This window comes from Centroberyx affinis, unplaced genomic scaffold, assembly GCF_046629955.1.
Source record: "Centroberyx affinis isolate AG114_WGS23_722 - 3 ecotype Tasmania unplaced genomic scaffold, CSIRO-AGI_Caff_v1 ptg000827l_1, whole genome shotgun sequence".
NCBI lineage: Eukaryota > Metazoa > Chordata > Actinopteri > Beryciformes > Berycidae > Centroberyx > Centroberyx affinis.
In genome coordinates this window covers 167,691-192,256 of record NW_027279426.1, presented here as the reverse complement: position 1 = coordinate 192,256, position 24,566 = coordinate 167,691, and the positions used below count along the sequence as shown (strand labels likewise).

The window sequence follows — 24,566 nt, the reverse complement described above, 5'->3', positions numbered from 1 at the left end:
TTTCCCCCACTGAGTTTTTTATTCTAAACCAAAAAACAATACTGGACAAAAAAATCAACAAACAACAAAAATCAACGAGAGAGCAACAGAGAGAATGACGGAAAGAATGGAGACGTAGGCGAGCGTGACTCCCCCCCCCAACACACACACACACACACACACACACACACACACACACACACTTCATTACCTGGGGAACCATAGACTACAGAGGAGTTGATTAGGATTGCCTAGTCTCCGACAAAGGACAGTAGGCTGCAGCTGGCTCTAGAATTCATTGTCATTAACAGTGGAACACCAAGCCCTTTTCAAACTCATTAGTTGATAAAACAACCCTCTGATTTCCCATTAAAAAACCCATTCGTCCTCCCTCGCTGGCGACGCCCCCCCTCCCCCCCCTGTATTTCCACACCTTCCCAGCTACTCCTGGGGCTAGGAAACAAATGGCAGCTTTTGTACAATTTCCTCAACAAGTTTGTCAGCAATTCCTCTAAGATGTAATGTGTCAATGTATGCTGACACAATTAACAATTACCGCTATGATAAAAAGCCCTAGAAAGAGGAGGAACCACTGATGTGAGCTGGTTACTGATTTAGCATTTGCTGCATTTACTGTTTGCATTTGATTCAACATTATAGGATTTGATATGCACCTTTGGTTTGATGTTTTCCCCCCGTCCCTGCGGGGATTTGGAGCTGTTGGGGACTAATAAAGGACTGCAATAGAAAAGCAATTGTGTTTGATGCAGTTAATCTGTTGGGGAATTCCCTGTATGCTTTAGAAGTCATCTTCTGATTATGGCCACTGTATCCTTTTCTAAAGTGAGAAATTTATGTCTTCCATCAACCAAAGCTTTACGCAAAGAGAAGCAAAAGAATTTGTGATTTCCTGGCAGAATATCGATTTATTTAAATTTAGACAAAAGGAAATACACATTTGTGCTTTGTGCAGTCAATGAACAGCTTTGTTTATATACAGTTTATACACTGTTATATATATAATCTCTTGTTATAAGTAGTTAAAATGAATTATCACCACCCATTGAATACTCATAAATATCAAATACCCCTTCCTCCCCCCACAAACCATTTGTTTGGCAATCTAAAGGTGTAAAAAAGCCAATATCTTTTGAATTTTCAAAAACATTCATTTAAAGATGCGTAGTGTCAAAATTCAAGTCAGTATATCTCATCCAGCCAGGACCAACATCGGCTTCTTTGATCTCTGCTTTTAGCCATTGTCTCAAACAAAGGTCATGAACTCACAAGGACCAGCAGTGCTTTGTCTCTGTCGTAATCCAAGCGAATCGAACCAAGACAGATACGAGAGGGCAATCACAAACAGCAACAACACCAGTCTGAATCCACGCAGCTTAACTTTTGTTTTTCGGCTCATTCACTCTTTGTCTGAGATCCTGAAGACGCACCTGAGCACAAAGTTTATAGCATCAACAGCAATGGTTTACGAAGCAGATATGCCTCTGACACACTTTTTCCTCACTTGTAATGTAGATCTGACAGGCAGTTTTGGTTCTGAGAAAAAACTAAAATGTAGCAATTAACATTAAGGAGGGCGGGGTAGGCAGAGAGCGTATTACAAGTTTGCATGGATGTCCTCATGTCGCAGCACTTTGTAGGTGACCCAGTAAAAGATGTTGAATATGAGGAAGCTCAAGGGAAAGACAGCTCGGGATATGGTGTCAATGCGCTTGGCCCGGTCCACAAAGCGCTTGCGGAGTGCCTCCCCATCGTACATGGTAACCGGAGGCGGGGGGGTGAAGACAGTGGCCCCCTCCACAGCTGTACCATCCTTGGTCTGCAGGCAGTGACCCAGTCCATAACCCCGGAAGTAAAACCCACGGCTCTCCCTCACCAGTTCCTCTTCCTGTGGAGTGAAGCACAAGGAAAACAGATTGGCCTCTCACTGTCAACTAGCATTAGCTCACAGCTTTTCACATTTCCTCTCAGTGGCTGATTCCCAAATGCGTTTTGGGTGTAGCAGTGCAAAAGGGCAACAGTGTGCAAAAGGGTGAGAACATCCACAGAAAAAAAAACAGAAACATGCCCCCCCTTTCCCCATGAACAAAAAATTTTACTTCAGGGATGAAGCTATTTTTAAACTAAATGATTTTGTGAGTGATGGTATTTAATATAGCCACTAGCCTCAGATCAAGTTTATTCAATCAATTTAACTCATCAGGGTTTCTATGACACAGAGAGGGCAGTGGGGGCATCTTCATTAGAATAGAAAGGGAAATTATAATTTCCGAAAAGCTAATCAAAAAATTAACCTCCGTCTCTCTTTTGTAGTTTAAGGACGCACACACTCTTTTTTTTTTAAAGTTCTGGAATAATAGACCTTTCAAAGTGCCTATTAGTGAAAAGTCACAGTCTCAACAAAAAAAACTTGCACAAGGCATTATGCTTTGATGGATGGCAGGGGGCCACTTTTTCACAGTGAATGAGAGACACTATTCCCTCTCTCTGAAGAGAATATTAATAGACATGCAGCTTAACTCTGACAGTCCTCTGACACTTTGAGAGATTCGCTTTAGCGGGGGAAAGCGGAGATGTGGGATCTAAATTGGGTGATTAGTAGTCAGTGTGAGATGCCCTGAAAGCATTGACCCCTGTGTCCCTCTCTCTCTTTCCTCTCTCATTGACCCTGGCAACTCTCTGGTACTCTGCCTCACCCCAGTGCCGGACAGACTTGGCAGTTAAACACTACCATTTGCTGTCAAAGGTCCATTATAGTTACTCTGTGTTACATACCTGTCTCCACTGCCTGCTTATTATTACAATTTCTCTCACATAGTATATTCACGCAGCCTTTAAAAATCGTTCTCACCTCTAACCTCTGTGCAGGAGCTAGCAAAGGGCAGCTGGCAATCTAGTACTCTTTGATAGCCAGGGACCAAAGTCCCTTTTTCAGTTACTAGTCGTCATCCTCTGCTCTTAAGAGTGGTTGGCTGCGAGTGGAACTAACCGTTTATCTGTTGCCCCAATGACAAATTGCACCATACAAAAGGGGGAGAGGGAGTTGTAGCTCTTCTAGCACAGCTTAATTATCCCCTCTACTATCTAAACGATACAGTACATCATGTGCTAAAGTCTAATGGTGCGTTTCTCTAAAGATAATAGGTACTCATCGTCTCTGGTCCGTGCTCTTAGCCCCTGTGAGGTATCAGCGGTGGCTGTGCTCTTTGTGATTTGTTGGTATAAGTTCAATTGCTACCTCTCTGGTCATCACATTGTGTTCTTCACGGTGGAGAGTGAATTTAATGTGGAAATGGTTTAGCTTCCAATGAGAGATAAGTGACAGTCTGTGTTTTATCAAGTTCTGGGCTTGGTTTTTGGCATCCTATTTTTATGCCAAGCAAACATAAACAACAATAAACAGTAAACAGAAAGCAGTTGTCAACACTTTAAAGCCGTACAGTCAGGTGTCCTTTAACCAAAAGAAAAAACAAACTCTGAAGGTTACTCTGTACAAAGTACATGCCAACATTCTTGGAGGGTGTCCTGAAAAAAGGAGACTTTCTTGACAAGACCTTGAAGGTGAAACACATTTGTCGACAAAGTGATGACAGTTGAAGGAGAGAACATGAGGAAGCAAAGACATTTGACTTCACATTAGCCTTAAAAGCAGATTCCACAAAGGGAAGGAATAAAGGGCAAGTTGGGGTAAGGGGGGCGGGGTCACAGAGGGCTGGTGACAGGGCAAGAATGGCACATTGTGGGTAGAGGTTTGGTTGTGGGAGAGGTGCCAGGACAAATTCAGGTTTGAGGTTAAAGTTGCAGGACATAGTCGATTTGGGAGGCTAGAGGCATGAAAAATTGGGTTTGAAGGTCAGGGTTGACACAGGGTTCAATTTTACCCTGGCACAGGCGCTGCAATGCTGATTCAGGGTCCCGTAGGTCGAGTTGTTACCAGGGATATCATTCACTTTCCGCAGCGACTCGACACTCCCTGGCTGACTGGCAAACACCTCCATTGGAAAGGAAGGTAGACAAATTGAAATGATAGTTATTGCCCCTTTTTGTGGGTGTAAGACAACAAAGCAAGCGTCTGGTATGACGGCTCTTGTAAGAGAAATCCATTAGTGTTGAATTGAATTTGTTTTGGACATCTGCCTTCTTTTTTTATTTGCTGAGGGCAAGAATTCCCTCTGCTTCATTCAAATTCAGCAAACTACCTGTGTCATGCCAAAAATAAAGTGATAAAGGATGCGGGCTTCAAATTCATAAGACATGTTGGTGCAGAGTTTAACATAAACAAAAATAAGCCGTGCTACTTAGCTTATAAGTTAAAGAGGCGCTCAAGGAAAGAGTTGTGAGAATGTGATAATACATCATCCATGGCTATTATTTTGGGGAATTAGCTTTGGAGACTGAGGAACATATCCTCAAGCAACCAGTTCAAGTTATTTCTGCAAACACCACAAACTGGAAGCACAGATCTCACTTTATTAGTTTTGAAGGCTTTGTAGACGTTCATACTAAAGCAGTTTGACACAAGTGCAGTTCTCTGGTGTTTTCAAAGCCAAGCAGACGGCTGGGAAAGTGTATTGATTAAACCTGGTCAGTCCGGGGTTTGTATGCTCCGTCAGATTCCCAACCTCTCTCTAGTACAACACATCAGGTCATGCGTCAATACCTCTCAGATGGATAGTTTGCAAGCCAAACTCTTCAGTGGGAGTAATTGTGCAACTGATGTGGACAGGGGAAGTCCTTCCCCGTCGACCATTATTTTCACTCTCCATATCGATTCAGGTCCAGCAGACTGTCCACTAAATCTGCTCAATTCCTCTGCCTGGACAGGGAACTTTGCCACAAGTCTGGGAGGCTGCTCAGCCTTAGAGCTCTTTAATAGGATATTCAAGACTGTCTTTGTCTTACTCTTGAGATTAACCTCTGTTTCGCAAAAAGTCTCACATCTCTCTATAAATGCTTTTATGTGTCAACTTACAAGCTGTTTGCCTGGATAATGGTGCTTCAAGATAAACAGAATATGAAATACATCCAATTCATGGGGGATGTATTTTTTGATATGACAGCAGGGGCAAATAGAAGTGCAATACCATTTTTTTTAATGTTAACAGCTTGTTCAGAGGAGTAGCTGTAAGATTTACTAGGGAACTGTAACACTTCAGCTCTGGAGTGGGTCTAGTTCTCATTCTTGAATGACGAGACTTGAACATTTCTAAACAGTATACCTTCAGGTTAACTGGCTCTATGTTGTCAACCTTTATTACTCTTACCGTGCATCCACACTGCAAGCATCATGGTCAACAAATCCCTGGAAGTCCATTAATTTCCTATGGAGCTCAGCCACCAGCCGATGTGTGGTCAACAAGCTTGTCGGCCAAGAAAAGTTGGCCACGCCTGAACGTTTTGTGGCCATCAGCTCCCAACAGCCAATCAGATTTCCGCCCTTTCTCGTTTCCCTACCGATTCATGAACAACAGCTCCGCCTGGCAAATGTGGAAGGGATGAGAAGCTGATTACAGCAATTCAAAGCTTCCCAATTGTCTGGAACTTTTACTTGAAAGACTAAAGGAGTCAACGTCTCAAAAATGATGCTTGGAGAACAGTTACATCCATTATCGGGGTCGATGGTGAGCTCTGGAGTAATTTTATTTATTTATTTTATAAAAGCTACCTAATTAGCGCTTCCTAGCTAGCCATAGTAACTCATCAAAATGGTACAACGTTGTGAAAGGCAATACCAAAGCAGCAATAAATTGATAGCTTATTTTTTCTTGGTCCAACGCCACTAAGTAGATGCAATCAGAGGCTCTAACGCTGCCCACAATTGGTCAGAATAGAGCGACCCATCGACCAAGTTGCTCGCAGTGTGAACCCAGGGTTAGGGTATCCCAGTGATGTGAGGTTGTTAGACAGGTTGTTGCTCTGTGTCGAATGGAGTGACAGGGAGAAAGGATCACGCAGGCTCTTAACAGGTCAGTGCTCACCATGGAAACGAGCTGAACTGAAATGAGTAGATCTTCCTCATGTAATATGACAGCCAGCTGTAGCGTGTTGCTGTTGTCAGTTCCTGAATATACAGCAGCCCACAATAACAAGAGGCATAAGTCAATGTTATAGGGGCTGACAAGGACGCAAGTGTGTGTGTGTGTGTGTGTGTTCCTAGTGCTTACGTCTTAGAATAAGCTACAGTGTGTGCCACTGTGTGTTTGTGTGTGTGTATGCATGAATGTGTGGTTGTGCCCCTGCCTGTGAACGGTGTGATTTACTTACTATTCTCTGCCGCCGCTGCTTTTTCCTCAGCCTGATGAACTCCTTGTGTTGCCTTGAGACAAAGTTAACTGCTGCGTACTCCAGCAGGGCAGCGAATACAAACAGTAGGCACACCGCCATCCAGATGTCAATGGCCTTCACATAGGACACCTGGGGAGAGAGACAAGATCACAGAATCGTCAATGACCAATCAATGAGGCTGTTCACACTCCGCTCATTCCTCAGCTCTGGCATCGAATGACCCAGATCCTTGGGATGGCCTAGAATTCTAATGAGTCAGTAGGATGCGGGCAGTTGACACATAGCCATGAGAGAGGTCACAGCTAAGACTCAGGGAGAGCCTTGTCCGGCTTGTTCATGAGAGAAGACATGTCAAAACATATCAGGAACGCCTACTGAGTCAGCATCATGTGGAAAGTACGATACAGCAGCAGTTTGCTGACTGGTATAAATATACGTACACAGAGAAGTAGGGGGGAAAAAAACCCAGGAAATGACACACCAGACTCTTAGATTCCCATCCAAATCACATAATTTTAGATCACTGGTAGACCAAATCTAAACATCTATGTTAGCCATGTCAGCTTTTACTTGTATATCTCTCCTGTCAATAAATTGTAAAATGGTAAGAATAGATGACTTTGCAATGGAAGCAGGCATTATGATATGATACAGATATACAGTGGCTCAGTGGTTGGCACTGTCGTCTCACAGCAAGCAGGACCCAGGTTTGATCCGCAGCCTCAGCCCTTTCTGTGTGGAGTTTACAAGTTCTTTCCTTGTTTGTGTGAATTTCCTGCAGGTGCTCTGGTTTTCTCCCTCATTCCAAAGATGCGAGTCAAGTGGATTGGACAGTCTAAACTGTGCGGACTCCAGAAAGAGCATCGCTAGTGACGTAGCTGTACCTGTGCAGAATGCTGGTTTATAACTCTGCTGTATAACTAGCTAGGGCCTCATCTTGTAGATTTTTTCCATTGCAAAGGTGCGGTTCAATACCCGTACTGGGTCTGCTATGGGTATGGCACAGTATCAGTGCAGTTTAGTTTTCTATTGGAATACTCAGCATCTGTATGTGGTCCTGAGTAGGAGTGTAATGATCACATCCTTGCCAGCACCCTTTGGTACCAAATACACTTGGGCATCGTCCTTACCAGCGCACTTGTATCGCAATCATACCAAGCTGAACTATTAGGGATGGGACAATATATTGAAATTCAATATATCACAGATATATGATAATAGGTATCGTCAGGTAGAAAAATGAATCGCAATATTAGTTACATTTTATTCTGCTGTAAAGAAAACATGTTAGTCACTAGTCTCTCACCTTGGGCAGTGAGGCTCTGGAGCCCGAGCTCTGGGTGGTCATGGTCAGCACAGTGGTGATGCCCAGGCCCACTCTGGCCGGGGCAGCGTCCATGTTGATCCAGAAGGAGACCCACGAGAGGATGACGATGAGGAGGGAGGGGATGTACATCTGGATCAGGTAGTAGCCCATTTGACGTTCCAGGTGGAACTTCACCTCAATACAGGTGAATTTACCTGCAGACGCACAACGTAGTTTATTCAGCTGTCCTGCTTAAAGCGATAGGTCTTGAATTTCTGTTTATATTTTTTTGAATTACAGTATTGGGGACGGTAGGTGTAAGGTAAAGTGTAGGTGCAAAGTGAAGGGTTAAGTGTAGGGTAAAGGTGTGGTAGGGTGACATAGTGGTTAAAGCAACTGTCCCATAACCAGAGGGTCCCAGGTTCAATCCCCACAACAACCCATGTTGTCTTTGAGCAAGGCGCTAAAGCCCTTCCTCCTCACTCACTGCAAGTCCCTCTAGATCAGACATCAACTGAAGAACTAAATTATTATTTGGAATTTGAGCATGGTGCCCCTGTTTCTCAACACTTCAACTGGAATTCATGATGTACCTGTGTTGTAATACTTAGTGCAGTAGCCCAGGTCCTTCTCCTCTTTCAGCACAAACTGGGGGAGGGTGAGATCATCAGCCACCTGAACAGGGCCCTCGGACAACCACTCGAAGATCAAGTCGTTCATGGTGTATCCAACTGTGAAAAGAGAACAAAGGAGCTAAGGGGAGAGTGAATAAGATATTTAAAAGGACAGAGGGTGAGAGATGCAGGTGGAATAAAATACATATACAGGCAGTGAAAAACATACGTAGGTTTGGAAGGAGGTGATATTAGGCCTCATTTATAAAAATGTTGTTTCAGATTCAGATTCAGATTCAGAAAACTTTATTTATCCCATACTTTGACTTTATCTTAGATTCCATTGTATGATCATTTAAAAAAAATATGATTGAGTGATTTGCCGAAGGGGTGGGTGGGGAGCTACATTGTTCATTTCTTCGTCCACATGTCACACACGATATCTCAGACACTCCTGATCATATTTTGATGAAACTTAAATATGAATCTCACCATTGCATTTTGGCATTTTCAAAATTACACAGATTAACCCAGAGGGAGAATGGGATGGGGGGTGGGGCATTGTTTGTTTGTTTGTTTGTTTGTTTGTTTGTTTGAACATGTCACACATAATATCTCAGACATCACCATCACATTTTGGAGAAACTCGGGGGAATGATGCATTTCACCCCCAATCACACTCCAGCATTTCCAAAATTATACTGATTAGCCCAAGGAGGGTGCGACAACTGGAGGTCAGAACAAGGTGACATACTTGTTACTGATTGGCTGTGAGGGGGAATGCATCATTCATAGGGGATGACATGTTTATTATTGCCTTGTATTTATTGCATTCCTAAGACAATGACAAAAATTTGTTTTAAACTCAATGTAACCAACTGATTTTGGCAACAAGATCAACAGATCCTATTGATCACATCACATTGATTGATTGAAATCACATTGATCTGTTCACTTATTACCAGGAAATAGTGTGCACAACTCAGAAACGTTCAAATGCCAAAGAATATATCTTAGACTGGGTGCAAGGTTCAACTGATACTGAATTACAAAGAACTCCAAGTGTATATACTAATATGTCTCATGGCTGATGGCTGAAACGTATTTGTCTGTTGTTACTGCCGTGTTTTAAGAATAAATGAAGAAATATTAGTCTATAAACTTGTAGTGCTAGTCATTTCTTCATTTTTTAATCTCTTCACTGGTTACCTGTTGGGTTTCAATTTAGGTGGTTAGGTTTGGCCCCAAGCTGTATCAAAGACCTTTTAACCCTGTGTACCAGTGTGCAGTCTCAGATCCTCAAGCACAGGCCCTCTGGCTGTTTCAAAGTCTAGTCTAAAGTCTGAAGGTGGCTGGCCTTTTGCCATCAGGGTCCCTAGGCTTTGGACGGACCTGTCTGAAGGGCAGAATCAATATTGTTTTTTTTTGTTTTTTTTTAAACATCTCTTTATTGAATTTTCAAAAGGTTCTGGTATACATAATACAAGATCATCATATAATATACAAAATATAAAACTGCCCTCCCCTTTCAATATTGTTTTTTAAGTCACTCTAAGTCACTTCTTAAATCTTATTTTCACAGACTTACGTTTGGTAATGTTTTTACCCTATATTCTAATTCGTTATGCCTTCTTGGTTTTATTTAAACTATTTTGTACGATGTTTGCTTTTATTTGATTGTAATACACTAGGTAAACTGTTTTTAAAAAGTTCTCAACAAAGACAAATTATTCTTATTAGTCTTATTGTCATCATCGTCACCATCATACCACAACTTTGGACTTTTTGACTTATTTTGTCACAAGTTTAAAATCTGTGTCAAAATCCTGAGCTAGTGAGACTCATAGAGAGGGGGAATGGAACTTGAAAGATTGCGGTGATGTAATGTCCATCTGTCCAGCTACCAGCTACCATCCTGTTTGTCACAGTAAAGGTCACACGCCACAGATTCACTAGTGGTGTCGCGGTTGTTTGAAGGTTGCAGAATAAGGGCGCACGTGAGGAAAATGTGTGCCCATGACAGCGGGAGATGTTTTCACACACGTTGAGCTGATGGCTTACTGGATGCAAACTTGCCATTGCACTCTGCCATACATGTAGATGCATCACTGAAGATATCCAAACTGTACCAGCGAGGTATTTATATTTTAGGCTATATTTGTAAGAGAACACACACAGTTTAACAAAGCAGTCGGAAATGACCACTCAGAAAGAGGGCATAATTATTATGCTCTCACACTTAGACACACACACACACACACGCACACACGCACACACACACACCAAACCCACCAATTCCCTTGTTGATTTGCCTGCACTTTTGATGATTCTGTTCCTCCTCACAGGCGCCTGATTACAGGTACATTAAAAATGCATGGAGCATGCAACAACAATACACAATTCTTGACACATCTGAATAATACTGATGTCTATCGGGACCCATAGGGGGCCTGAGTTACAAAGACATCAATTATTCAAGATGTTATCCCCTATCCCGTACCACCCGCCTGAAAAACAACACCACTAAAACACACTTATCTCGTTCCTGAGGAGAATTCACTGTCATTCACACATCCTGCTCTAACGAGCAAGGGGAATACCAATGTTTTTATAAGATAATGAAATGGTCTTCTATCCTTCCGCCAGCTACAGCTAAGAGGTGTCAAAACGTAATTGACATAGTATTCAAGGTACAATAAAAATGAAGTTTATGAAGCAGAATGTCTGGAATATCCTGGCGGTGTGGAAGCTTCTTTTCTTTTTTCACTTGTTCACTTGATGAAAGTTACGGTCTCAATGCAGCTATAGTCATGCTTCAGATTTGCTGTCTTAGGCTTGCTTTTCACTTATGCCCAAGTTACAAAGTGGATTTGGGGCAACTGAACAGTGATGGCTTAAAGGCAATGTGAAGTGGGATAAACTGCATATATATGACTTTGATGTGTCAGAATAAGGCAGAATCTTATGGTTGGTTCTATTTATATCTATATAAGCCCATGGCATAAAAGGCCAGAAAAGAACATTGGCCTTGGCTCTCTTAAACCCCAAAGACATTTCTCTTTTTGCAGCCCCCACCTCTCTCCCTCTCTCTCATGTTGAGTGGACAGTGTTGGCACAGCTACAGTAGTCGCAGTAAAACCTATAATGTCCTCTTAACATCCAGCCCCAGCCAAGGTGATCACACCCTTGGGTGGCGTGCTAACACTTGTCAAAACAAGGCCAAGTATCCCTACTAGGCCTTTAATCAGAAATGATTACGTCTCCTCTAATGGCAGTGTCAGGTGGTAAACCTATCCAAACACACACACCCCCCACTGCCTTAAGCACACCTCTGCTTGCCAGAATGTCTGCTCTCCCCTTACTACACTTAAAAAAGTACAGTTTTTATTGCAGCTAATTATACTTTTAGAACTGGACTACCACAAAGAAGTATATAGAGGAATAGGAGACTAAAGGGCAAAATGTCCCGTGTTTTTACAGTGGCAGACGTTAAGTGCTGCACTACCATTATTGGATATTTTATCTGTATGTGCCTGTGCTAATTTGCAGAAATAAAACACGCGGCCTCCTGTACCAAGATGGAGTCCCTCGCTCTATACACCTTTTGTCCCTGCTGAATCAGATAAGGAGGTAAATAGAGATACCAGCATGCAGCTTGACTTATCTATTTGTGAGAAATGCCGCTGGAAAGGTACAGTGGCTCCATAGTATGTGTGCTCCATCTGTTTCCCCTTTTGCTAGACTTAAATTCTTCTGTCTCCATGAGGTGAAATTAGGTCACCTCTAGGCACAGGGGGTGGGTCACATAATAAAAGGGACACAAAATGAAAGTTTTATTATTTATATCCTGGAAATTGGTTTCATGAGGGCAGATGCTATCGGTGCTAAAGGCAAGGGGGACTGAAAGGACTTTTTAAAATATTATTCTCCCTTACATTTTATCTGTGTAATAAGAAAGAAAATGTTACAAATGTTTCAGAGCCATATTATAATGTACATTTCTTGAACAAATTCTCCAATTTTAACTCATGGCACAGGAATTTCACAATGTAGAAGCGATATATATGTATGACTGAAAGCAATTTCAGCAATTTGTTTTTTTTTCTGTGACACCACAATACATGAATGACTGGCCAACTTGATGCCAACAATCACATTCCCAATCTCATAATTTTCACACGCACACACACACACACACACACACACACACACACACACAAACAACAAGAAAAAGAATAGGCTCTCCAATATCAAGTTTTGATAAGCAATCTAGATTAATAGTAAAAAGAAATGCTCAGAAGAGTTAACTCAAAACAAGTCTCCACAAGGATTATCACAACCTGAATGTAAAAAGTCGAGTCTGGCAGATTGTAAGCCTGGCGGTGGGGGCAACCGGTGAGTATTTGATTTCAATTATTCCAAGCAGTGTAAACACTGAACGATGCCTGCAAGCCAGGCTAACATTAGCTAAATTAGCCGAGCTTCACGAGTCTAATCCCCGCTCTAAATAAAAGCACCTCTCAAATCCACACACTGCAGGCCTCATCTAATGGGCAGTACTTGTTGGTGATGCTTCCCGTGATTTCACTCAGGAGCCTTGCATTATTTAAATGTTCAAACCAATCATAACAATGTGTCCTATGACGTAGACACAGTGCGCCGCTAGGTTAGCTGGTAAACAATATTAAGTAGCTTAGCACATGAGAGCAATATTTACTATTTGAATGTGACGTGAACTTCATCCAGAGCGACCCTAATCAGATTTTCTTGATGCAGTGTAGATGAGTCCATGTTCCGCCTTCAGCAACCAAGCGTCCAGGCTACCGAAAAAAATCTGGCAGCTTCCATGGATGATATCTGAGATGGCAGTGATACCCAGTTTTGCACATTTACAGATCCAAATGCTTTTACGCCCTTGAATTCTGAAATAACATTGCTTCATTAACACAGCTACCACTGCCATACTCTGTCGCCGCCATAGTTGTTCGCGTTTCTGCTGTGTCACGCCTCGCCTACATCACCCCCCTTAGATCAGCCTCCAAAACTGTGATTGGACCCTTCACTTTGTGGATGGACCCACCTTATTCCTAGACTCCTAGCTGGGAGGGAGGCCAGACGTTTCTTGCTAACATTTTTTCTGTATGGACTTTGAGAATATAACCTCGACAATGTCACAACTTTATAGTTGTTATACAGTGGCTATCTCTTGGAATATGGCGTGGTTAGACACTTTATAAAGCATGCACAAGGGAGGAAAAAAGGAAAGAGCGGGAGATAAAAAGAGGAGAAAGCGACAAAAGGAAGAGGAGGAAGAGACTCACAGCTCTCAAGCTGCATGGTACAGGTCTGAATGTCCATTGGAAAATTCTTCAAGTCCATAGGGCAGGACAGGATAAGAGTCAGCCTGAGATAGAGAAACAGATTGAAAGAGAGAAGGGTAGCCATAGGTGAAGGCAAAAGGCACAAAAGGGCTCAAGGAAAATAACTAAACACAAGGAGAAATTATAGTAGAGGTAAACAGGTTAGATGAAAAGAACAGCAAAATAAATTATCAGAACAGAGCTGTGATTTTCAACTCGCATGTCAACAGCATTCTATTTTGCAGTGTGCAATGCAATAAAATTGGAAACATGTTCAACAACCTGAGTGTTTTCCCTTTTATCAGAAAAGGGTAGCTTGGAAAGCATACAGTGAGTTACTGTGCCATTTGATTACACAGCGCCACAGTAATAGTAAAGTAATTGGTGAAGATATCCCAACTTTTATTTATTGCGGTGCTGATGCACTAAGCCTTCAAGAAGCCTCAGAGAAGAGTGGGAGCTATTAGGGAGTCTGGGTAGAAGAGAGCTGTGTAATTACCTGCTGTAATGCATCGCCCGGAGGCAAGACAAGAGCCGCCAGCTCTATACTCACAGGCACCCACTTGCTACTGTGTTATGATGACACAATATCTTTTTCAGCAACCGAAGAGCAAACCACAAATACCCTGATGACTGAATCCCCTAATGTTTCTTAACTTGTGTCATGTATTCACAGCACACGGTGACGTTTGCTCCAGGATTAGAAATCACTGTTACCAAGCAAATTGGAAACAAGAAAAACATGCAGCAGTATTAGGCGATGATCTGCAATGTTGTGGGTTCGAGTACAACTGATGACTTATGTTGCATTTCCCCTCTCTTTCCTAATTCTTATGTCACTTTCAGTACGTCTGATATAACAATAGTACAAAAAGCAACTAATCAATGTGATTGGCATTGGAAGATATTGGAAAAACTGTTGAGAAAATTGTAGAGAAATTGTAACAATCCCCTCCATCGGACTTTTATCAATGCCACTACCCCACTTGATCATTTATCATTTGGGTATGAAGAGTTTTGTTCCAAAAGGTGTCCACCATCTGAACCATTTACAGACTGGATCCTCTATTTTTTGGGGGATATTCAAAAGATCTTCAGGTGATGATATTTTTAGAAAATGGATATATAATGTTTTGGAATAGAACTCTTCGAATGTTTTAAATGCTTCATAAAAGCACAAAAAATGAAATGTGCTACTCGGTGGTTTTAGTTACAATATTACTGATGTTTCTTGTTGTTGATTTAAAAACAAACTATGTTATATGGCATCAGGGTGTCACAGTTTCTTTAGGAACATGTGGAATGTTCCCACCTCCTATTCTCTTCTAGCACATCAGGCAAGAACTCTGTCTTTCTTTGACACTCTGTCATATCTTGAATGCAGTCAACTGAACACAAGTCACACGAAGGTGTGGAAAATCAGTGGAAAACATGTTTAATATGGAACACTTAATTAATTGGCTGTAACTTGCATCACTATTCAGAATAAGGCAACAGTAATGTGATTACGTCAGATTAATCACTGCCATGGTAAATTTATGAATGACTTCCACTTGTCATTGCAGCTGCTTTTGTGTTTTACGAATAAGCCCTTTAATCCCTGATACAATTCTCTAACTAGCCATGACAATAACACTCAGTGGCTCCCCTACCCTTGATTTTGTGAGAATTGCCATTACATTACCTGATGCTGTACAGAACGCTGCCATCTTGGAAGATCCGTAGCAGTTTGTTGTCAGTGGTGACCTCGTGGAAGTTGGCTCCTTTCTCGTTTGCGAAGAACAGATCAGGTTTCCAGATTGAGTCCAACATGGAGGGATCCAGGTCTAGGGAGTCATCTGGGTATTCGCTGTATGCCAGACGAGGGTCATTCCATTTTTGCCGTAGAAACACATTGAGCCTGTAGTCCTGTGGAAGGGCTCATGGTAGTTAGTGGAAAGTACGTCATCAGAGTTGTAGAATGCTGTAACCCTATGTATCATATGCTATGTATCACAATGGTAATTAAACTAATTGGTAAGTAAGTAAACCCTCAGTGAGTGTACCCTAAATGATCCAAAAGAGGTACTAGTGCATACCACTATATGACATATTGTGTCATGTTCATCCTGGGATCTTGGAGTTCACATGAACTGACTTGAAGTAATTATCCGCAATTTGTTCATATAAATAAATGTCCATTTTGCTACTCTCTATCACCAATTGATACCATACAATAATGATTCAACCTACCAAGTTCATGAAAACTTTTGCATTTGCTATTCTAAATGAGTGCTGCGTTTTACATTTCCGGATGCATCAACAGCATCCGGAAAGCATGAGCTGTGATATCCACCATGGCTGAACAGACAAAGAAAAGATCAGTACCAACATAAACTCAAACTTCGTTAATAGCAACTCCAAGGAAAAGATACTGATTAATTGCTCGGAAAGGAAAGTGTCCATCTCCGAGCCAAAACTAGAGTGAACACTAACATCTCCGAGATGACAAGGGACGATGATGAGTGATGCAGACGTGACCCTTTTTCTTTTGTACAGTGGCTCTTTCTTTTGGACTGGTAGGCTTCACTATCATTTATCGTTTGGCCAGTGCCCAAATGCCATACAAAACACCAAAACAACGACCGCTAATCACCAAAGGTGTTGCCAAAATCAAGAAAAACATTTAGGCTTTTGTGAGCGAAGGATTAGCAATGTAAGCCAGGCCAAGGGCTGAACAAAAGTAATTTAAATACATTTGTAACTCTGTGCAATTAATTCAGATTTATGTTTGGGTGTTATAGATTGTTAGTTTTTTTTTTTTTTTGCTTGAATCCTATGTGGAATAACAAATCGAGGGCTTGTTCCCCACATTTATCACAATAAAAAGCATGCTTCACTAAAGCTTACAATGACATCATTAGTGTTGTGTTTCTCTGGGCTGACCTGACTGGAGGTCTGGCCCTCTGGGCCTCCCTAGGACACTCTTTAACAGTTCACTGCTGTGTTGTGCTGACCCAGCAGCTATAACCCTGCAAAGGCAGACTTCAGGGCAACCATTTTCCCCTTCTCCTCTCTTCTTCTTTTGCTTCCCCCTTTTCATTCATTTTCTCAATTTTTCATTTTAATTGCAGAGTGGACAGTTCATTATCAGTACGTCAGTGACCCATTGGTCTCTGAAGGTTGCGCTGATATGCTCCAGAAAACAGAAATGAGGGAACGGTTCCAGCACTGAGTGGATTAACAAAAAAGTCGGAAAGATGATGGTGGGAGTGTTTTTCGAGACTTCATTTATAAATCATGGGAAAAGCTACAATCATATCTTCTCACAAAAATGTATTATCTCAGAACAAGATTATTAAATGTAATGATAATGATGTTTAGAAGAAACCATGCTTAAATTACTAACATTCCCCAGTGCCTCATTTCAAATTCCCAGGATGTTCTTACCATGGTAGTTTCTGTGATGGACCCAAAGCTGTTGATGAAAATATTGCAGGTGACATTCACAGGTGGGCCTGAGGAAAAAAAACAACAGAAATTAAACAACATTCCCATCGGATTGCATTTCATGAGACAAACTGCTGTATGTCCACATTTAGCCTGAAAATACTATTATGCATCTCCTGTGGCTTTTTTTAAATTTAAATCTGTGTCTGCATTACTTTGGATGATAAAATAAACATAAATACACATATGTGAGCGCTAACGGCTATTTATCCTTCACAGCACAGATGCACTAGTCCTGGTTTTAGAGAAATCAATGCCTCTTCATGTTCATACTGTGACCATTCAAAGTGATTTTCTAGAGGGCTACTGCAATGGTCTGCCTCGACATACACTACCTTTGAAGTTGGGTCTGATGCGGGCATCATATCCTGACGTTCTTCCCATGAGCTTGTCCAGGAAGTCAGAAGGCGACAGCTGCGGTCCTGCCCTGCTGGGGGGCTTTATCTCCTCCTTACAGGAGCTCAGTCTGACATTACCCAGGGAGGGAGAGAGAGAGAACCAATATAAAGAGAATGAAGAAGAAAGAAGAAGAAGAAAACAGAGCAGAGGAGCAGTGTGTGTGTATGTGTGTGTGTGCGTGAGATAGAGAGGTAGGGGGTTGGGGTGGTGAAAAGAGAGAATGAGAAGCCATCAGCCATCAGCCATCAGCAAGTCAGTCATCAGCAAAAAATACCCAGCGGTGGATGAGGAAATGAGGGTGAAAAATGAGGATTGAACGGCTTGCCTCAGCTGGCAACTAAAAGCTCATCTATTTCACATCATGTCTGAGACTTATTGTGGTTGTTAGGCCCGTACTACAGAGAGGCAGAATAGAAGCAAAGGTAAACTTGTCCCTCCCCTGTGCCTCCTCCTGCTTGTGGCTTAGCAGGTGTAAGGCTTGACAGATTGATGGCTCAATTGAAATGCTATGAATGTCACACCAGGGAGAGGAAGGTGTTGAAACCAGCTCCAGAGAGGCTCAGGCAGCCATTGACAGGCATAACCAACAGGGCATGGAGAAGGAGAGAGAGAGAGAGAGAGAGCAGAGGGAGGGGGGGGGGGAGAGAGAGAGAGAGAGAGAGAGAGAGAGAGAGAGAGAGAAACACAAGCCCTCTTCAAGCCCATGGACCCTGCCAGTGATGGATCTCTTCTCTGACTGGCCCCTGCTGTAGTACAGCTGATTGCACCACATGCTTTTGATGCAATTGTTAATAGTTCACGATCTGTCATAATCCGGACCTCTGTGAAGTACAGATGGCGGGTCCAATCCCCTCCCTAAGGCAGAGCTTTACTGATGCCCTATGTTCTTATGAGTGTGGAGTCACACATCCAACGATCCGAGGGCCTCTTTGCTGTATGTAAAGCCACACAGACCACGTCCTTAAGGATTACAGGATAGAAGATTTTTAAAGACTTCAAGGGTGGAGTTGTGCTGATCCCCTGAGATCTGCCTTTTGTAATTGTATAGAAAAGAGTGCACTTTGTGACTATAGTTTGGAAATTAGACCATGGTGATGAATGGGAATCATTGGGACTTCTTCACAATGTTATATTTATGAAGCTATGGTTTAATATGCTGTTGCATATTACAGTGGCATAGATAAATACGTCTTTCTATTTAAATGTTACATTAAGTCACAGAGTAGCCAAATCAAGGAATATCTTTTTAAGTGTTTGTCTTGCAATAATAATACTAGGAGGAATTCAGTAGAGCGCAAACACTGAACAATTCTCCAGCTTGCAAAGCTGCAGCCTCTGTAACGGTTCATGTTTGTTTACCTTCTGAGTCTGCTGAGTTTGATTTTCTGACAAAAGCACGGAGTGCAATGCTGCCGACTTGGAAGTCCCAGATGTCTGACCTTCCCACCAGCACGAGTGCAGCATAGCAGTTATAGGAAAAAACAATAATCTTGTGATCCCAGATCAGAATCATCACCAAAATCGAATCAGCTGATCCATGGGTCAAGGGCTATCTGTTCACAAAATCTCATCCAAATCAGTTTACTTTTTGACATATCTTGTTGACAGACAGACATACAGACGGGTGAAAACATAACTGCTTTGCTCCAAAGTTTTCCATTTCTTGAGCTTATGGAGGCACAAAACATGCATCTTTTACATCATACTCACATATGTACCCATAGACACACTCATACGCTGTTCACACATGTCCTCTTTCTCACTCTGTCTCCCTTACTCGCTCTTTCTCACACACAAAGTTGACGAAATCACACCAGAATTCCATATATGTGCCTTTGATGATTTTCCCTGCAGAGCTTAGCCCATATCTCAGTCTTTCTTACACTTTAAAACTCAACTCTCTCTTCTCCTCCGACTTCAGTCCACTGCTTCTGGCTGAAGTGTACTCTATAGTTTTGCTATTGTTGTACCCCTCTTCATCCCTCTCTCTCTCTTTTTTCTTTCTCTCATGCGTGCCCATGTGCACACACACACTAACACACACACACACACACACACACACACACACACACACACACACACAGGTACACAGGGAGATGGATAGATGGTTAGATAGATGGTTAAGTCAGTCCCTTGTTGTCTTTCTGGGTTGTGCCTGTTTTAAAGCAGACCAAAGCACAAGAGTATAATATCCTATTTTGTTCAAGTCTGATTTTCTCTGAACGGTGGATTATTTACTTATTTTGCCCACAAGCATTCAAAAACAAATGGCTGTGACAGTAATCTATTTAGTCCTCAAGAAATATTGACAGAAGAAAAATGGGTCTCCTTTAATACAATTGCACATGTTGGCAGAGATTTCTGGATGCTTTCTGACAGGGCTCGCAGACTGACTGATGAAAACATAACATAAATTCTCGGGAGGGTGTCCATTATATGACGTTCCTGTCAAGAAAATCGCGAAAGGGTTCACTACAGTCAAAAAACTATCAATCTAGTCTTGTCAAGACAGCGTAAGCCAAGCCCATAAGACAAGGCTCTTTTCCCCCTATACATCAAAGAGTCAATGTTCTGAAGCCAAAGCTATTAGCCAAGACATACATTTCCAGAGCAAATTCTGGTGAAATACAGCCTGGATCTGTGCAGCTGACTGTGTGTGAGTCATTTCTGCTTGCTGGTGCTAATAAACATTGAAGAAACAGCTCAGTAGGAGATTCCTCAGCTGTTAAAATGAGTTTTATGAAGCTGCTACCATTGTTGGAACCAATTTAACTGTGGAAGCTTGTCAGCCTTTAAAAGAACTTTACCGATGACATTTCTTCATACTGACGAAAAGCATTTTTTTTATGCTATTCTCTGAAGCATTACATTGATTTCTTACCTGTCTGCAATTCAGTTGTTCATGGGACATGTAAGCTCTTGCAATTTGTGGTGAGGTTCACAGCTGAATCTCTAACCCTAGGCTGTGGGAGGAGATGAGGGGTTTGTGTGCCTCCACCCTCGGGGCCTACATCACCTCTCCATCAGCCTTCATGCATTTCTAATAGGACTCCTCACTATTCTGGCCAGTGTCATCGGCGCTCGAGTCCTGGCCATTTTATGTCACAGAGACTTAAAGTTGAAGAGAGACACAACCCAAGAAAAATCAGCAGGCCTATTTACAAGCTTGTCGAAAGATTTTGATATTTTTTTTGGCACACAAATAACCCTCTGAAGATTTTGCAGTTGTGTCAGAGGTTGTGACGCCTGACAGAGGTTTTAAGATGCAGTAAGAAACCAGTTAAAAAGAAACATGGGCTGTCAATATGTCAAATGAATAACATTTCCAATTTTAGTAGTTTTATATTATCATTTGGAGATTTGCATACACTCATAATGAAAGAAAACAGATGTTAAGCACTTTCAGTTTATGCACACAACACTCCAAATTATATCTATTGACTATAAAATTGCAAGTGTGTTGGCTTCTCAAAAACCTTCAAAATGCACTTATGTGGTTCTTTGTCTGAAGGATTCAATTATTAAGATGCTAGCTGGCGACATTTAATGAGCTTGACCTTTTGGCTGCCCCTACATCCCTTTCATTCGAGCGTCCGTGCCAGATTGATGTCGAGAATACATAACAACTCTCTCTCTTTCTTTCTTTCTTTTTCTTTCTTTCTTTTATTTTAGAGCAATTTGTGGTAGTCAGAATCTTGTTTTACAGTAGTTTTATTTGGCTTGCACCAAAAGAAAAATGAAAGCAATGTGGTTAATCTTGTAACTCCTCCACACAGAAAAGAAAAAGCTATGTATTTCCACAGCTGAAATGCAATTGTAAAGATAAAAAAGTACTAGGCTACAAAAGCTGTGAAGAAAGTCGTTTTTAAAAAAAGGAGGAGAATTGCATCATAACTTCACAGCTGCTGAGAATTCATTTTGGTGAAGACGAGAGCCTGTCTTCAAAAGTTCAGTATGCCATCTTTTTTGTTTTTATAAACCATTCATTTCTAACATTTTATTTCCATTTTAATCTTCAAATTTCTGAACTATTAAACTGCTGAATACACATTGTAGACTCAACTTCCCTGGTAGATATGTTAGTATCCTTTCCAAATATGGAGCCACAAAGCAATAACACAGAATTAAAGATTCAATATTTAATTTCTGGATGGAACAATATTCAACAGGAGTTTGTATGGCGGTTTCTCATCCTTTGCTCATAGTAAGTCAAGGCAGTGTAGTCTGCTGACAGTCTCAGGTATGAGAGGAAAACACTGTGTTGAGTTATGTCAAACCTGTCAGGAGTGCGGCGTCAGCAAATTGTAAACCACCGTCTGAAGACAACACAGGCAACTCATCTGGGGAGCTAGTCAGCATTTGATTGAATTTCAGCTTGTCATCTATGGTCTATTCAATCCACCCTGGTAAAATTTTCAGCCAGCTATAAATTTTAGTCAAAGTAAGGTCACTCCTATCATGTGCACACTTGGCCAGCATTAATTTTCAGGGAAGCATTGGCCAATATTGACCATGGTTGCCTTGTTTCTTCGTTTGTCACATGGAAAAGTCCATCAAATTATGGACAACTTTACCCATAAACACCCAAACATGTGCTAACATTGCCAAATATCCTGCCTATCACTGACACAATGTTAGTGCTATAGCTAGCAATCAGCCAGCTCAAACTGGAATCACACTGGACTTGATGGCCTACAGTGTTTATTTGAAGACAGGTGTTGTTTACCACTCTACAGCCAAAAGCATAAAATGTGCATCAGTGAGACTGACTACACCACAGCCCTGTAGTGCCAATAATCAATTTAAAGAAGACACCCGAAAACACTATAATAATATACTGCATGTGCTTGACTTGTCTTGTTAAAGAGATATTTCACTTTGATAGAACATTCACTTTTCAACACACATTCCTCCATAGAAACTCGGGGGCAGTCAGCCTCCAGCAACATCAGCTGTCCTGTGGATCTACCGTCACAGGGAATTCCTCCCAATCGCAATATTGATAATTGCAAATGAGGATACCTACTTCTTGAAAAGTATAATCTGGGACACTGTTTTAAATAACGTGACCTGGATTGACTGATCTTTGTACATGTTAGAAGTATGAATTTTAAGGGAAAATCTACAATTAAATACTTGGCCACTTGACATTGATCAAGCCTCTTAGCTTGATCATTCCAAAGCAGTCAATTGTTGCCTTTGTGTTTTGATTAAATTATGATTTTAGACGGCACACACTCAGATTACCAACATTCTAAAAAGACGCAAATCTAGCTTAACAACAACATGAACAGCAACCCTCTTGTACTGTGGGATAGCGTTTCTAGATTGCAGTGTTAAGACAATGCAAGCTACTGCAGGTGACTGACAGACCATCAGATGGTCAGTGGGCATGGAGGGCTGATAGAGGGTCCAGTGGACCATTCACTCACTTAGTAGCTAGTGTTGGAGACGCTTTTTGAGTTCCTGTGATGTGATCGAGTCGCAATGTGGGTAAATGGGTCCTATGAGCAGCAAATTATAGTGACTGACGATTCATGAACTAAACTAAAAACTGCAAATGCTCTTCCAAAGTGAAATGTCACTTTAAGTTTTCCCTGTAATAAGATAATAATGTTGAATTTCAGTGGCCAGAAGGCTCAGGTAAAGAATGAGAGGCAGCAGAACTAGTGAAGTGGTGCCCATTTCCAGTGTAGTGCATCACTTAGTTTGAGGGAATATATAATCATACACAGTAAAAGCAAAGGAGCTGTCATCCTGCATACACAGTACATATGGCTGAAATGGATAACGACATAAATGGACTGGGGGAAGGGAGGCAAGGTCAGGGAGAAACCAGCAATTCCTTACAGTCTATGAAATTTTCTTCTTGCTCTATTTTCTCCTTACATTAAACCGACATTAGATACTGCAGATGTGGACACACTTAAATGTTAAATGATTGCCTTTGGATGTACCTTGATCTTCATCACAAACCACAGAACTGGTTGACTAGTATTCACTTAATGTATTTGTAAAGTTCTCCATTACTTTACTGTGTATAGCTCAATTTTGTTGTGCCTCAGTGTACAGTAGAACTCACTGATCAAAATTACATCTAGTTAGATAATGCATACGTTCTGCCTATGGAGTGCAAGCATATGCTTCGTAATTGCTTTTTCATTAGGAAGCTGGTGATCAGAAAAGCATATCAATTGGGAAAATGGCCGTCACTTGGATGCCTACATGAAAGCACTGGGGGGAAATCAGTGCCATTACACATCCATGCATGAACATACCAGGTTTTTAGTGTCATTAGCATAATGGGAGACTGAACAAAAACCGAGCAATGTGTTTCAACTGCCTGTTGAAACACATTGCTCTAATCTCCCGCCAATGAAATTGCCCCTGACGTCCAGTTGAGCATTAGATTTCACTCCCATAACAGGCTCTCACTTTGAGGTTGAATGCCAGTCTTTTTGACAGGCAACACAACTTTCCATTGGCAACTGGCCTACCAAACCATACAAATTGACTCATGCCACTGACAGGCCTTTTATCAATGTACATACAACCACACTAAGCTTTATGGTAATACACTGACATGTCATTTTTTGTCTTTAATGACCTGTGCAGACCTTGTCTTCACCCTACTGTGCTGTATATGATGGCCTATGGCTACAGCTGTCCCCTTATGATCAATAGCCTCATTGGGGGAGTGGGATTTGGAGCACACTGCAATTTACCCTTGCACATTTATCTTCAGTGATGTGACCACTGCCACTCCTGTACAGTGACACCTCTGGCTATGGAAACATATACAGAGATGGAGCTTCCTACAGTAGGAGCCTTCCAACTGTGCCTGGATAACCTCACCTGGTAAACCATAGCTGGATGTATGGTGAACGAGTGAAAACTAGCTCAGTGCTAGTTTCAAGCTCACTACCTGTTTTGTCTGTAAAGCTGACCAGTATAACAGCTTTAACTATCAAACCAAAGTATATCAATTATACATTCAATAACCAATAATTCCCAGCATCTAGGCTAAGCTGATGACAACATTACACAGACAACAAAAATCAAGAAGACCCAAGGCAACCTGCTTAGGCCACGGACACACTGATCCGTTGTGTTTGT

General features: G+C 41.6%; 1 protein-coding gene across 1 annotated transcript in view; it reads right to left on the bottom strand.

The window, feature by feature from the left end:
* Positions 1-1,566: 1,566 nt before the first annotated feature.
* Positions 1,567-24,566, bottom strand: part of glra4a (glycine receptor, alpha 4a) — a 49,115-nt gene continuing 26,115 nt past the window's right edge. The window contains exons 2-9 of the mRNA XM_071520812.1: positions 17,372-17,517; positions 16,992-17,059; positions 15,247-15,470; positions 13,524-13,606; positions 8,182-8,319; positions 7,589-7,803; positions 6,262-6,411; positions 1,567-1,885 (exon numbers count right to left, since the gene is read on the bottom strand). Of these exons, the coding sequence (XP_071376913.1) occupies positions 1,595-1,885; positions 6,262-6,411; positions 7,589-7,803; positions 8,182-8,319; positions 13,524-13,606; positions 15,247-15,470; positions 16,992-17,059; positions 17,372-17,517 (1,315 nt within the window). The 3' untranslated portion in view covers positions 1,567-1,594. The remainder of the gene's footprint in view (positions 1,886-6,261; positions 6,412-7,588; positions 7,804-8,181; positions 8,320-13,523; positions 13,607-15,246; positions 15,471-16,991; positions 17,060-17,371; positions 17,518-24,566) is intronic.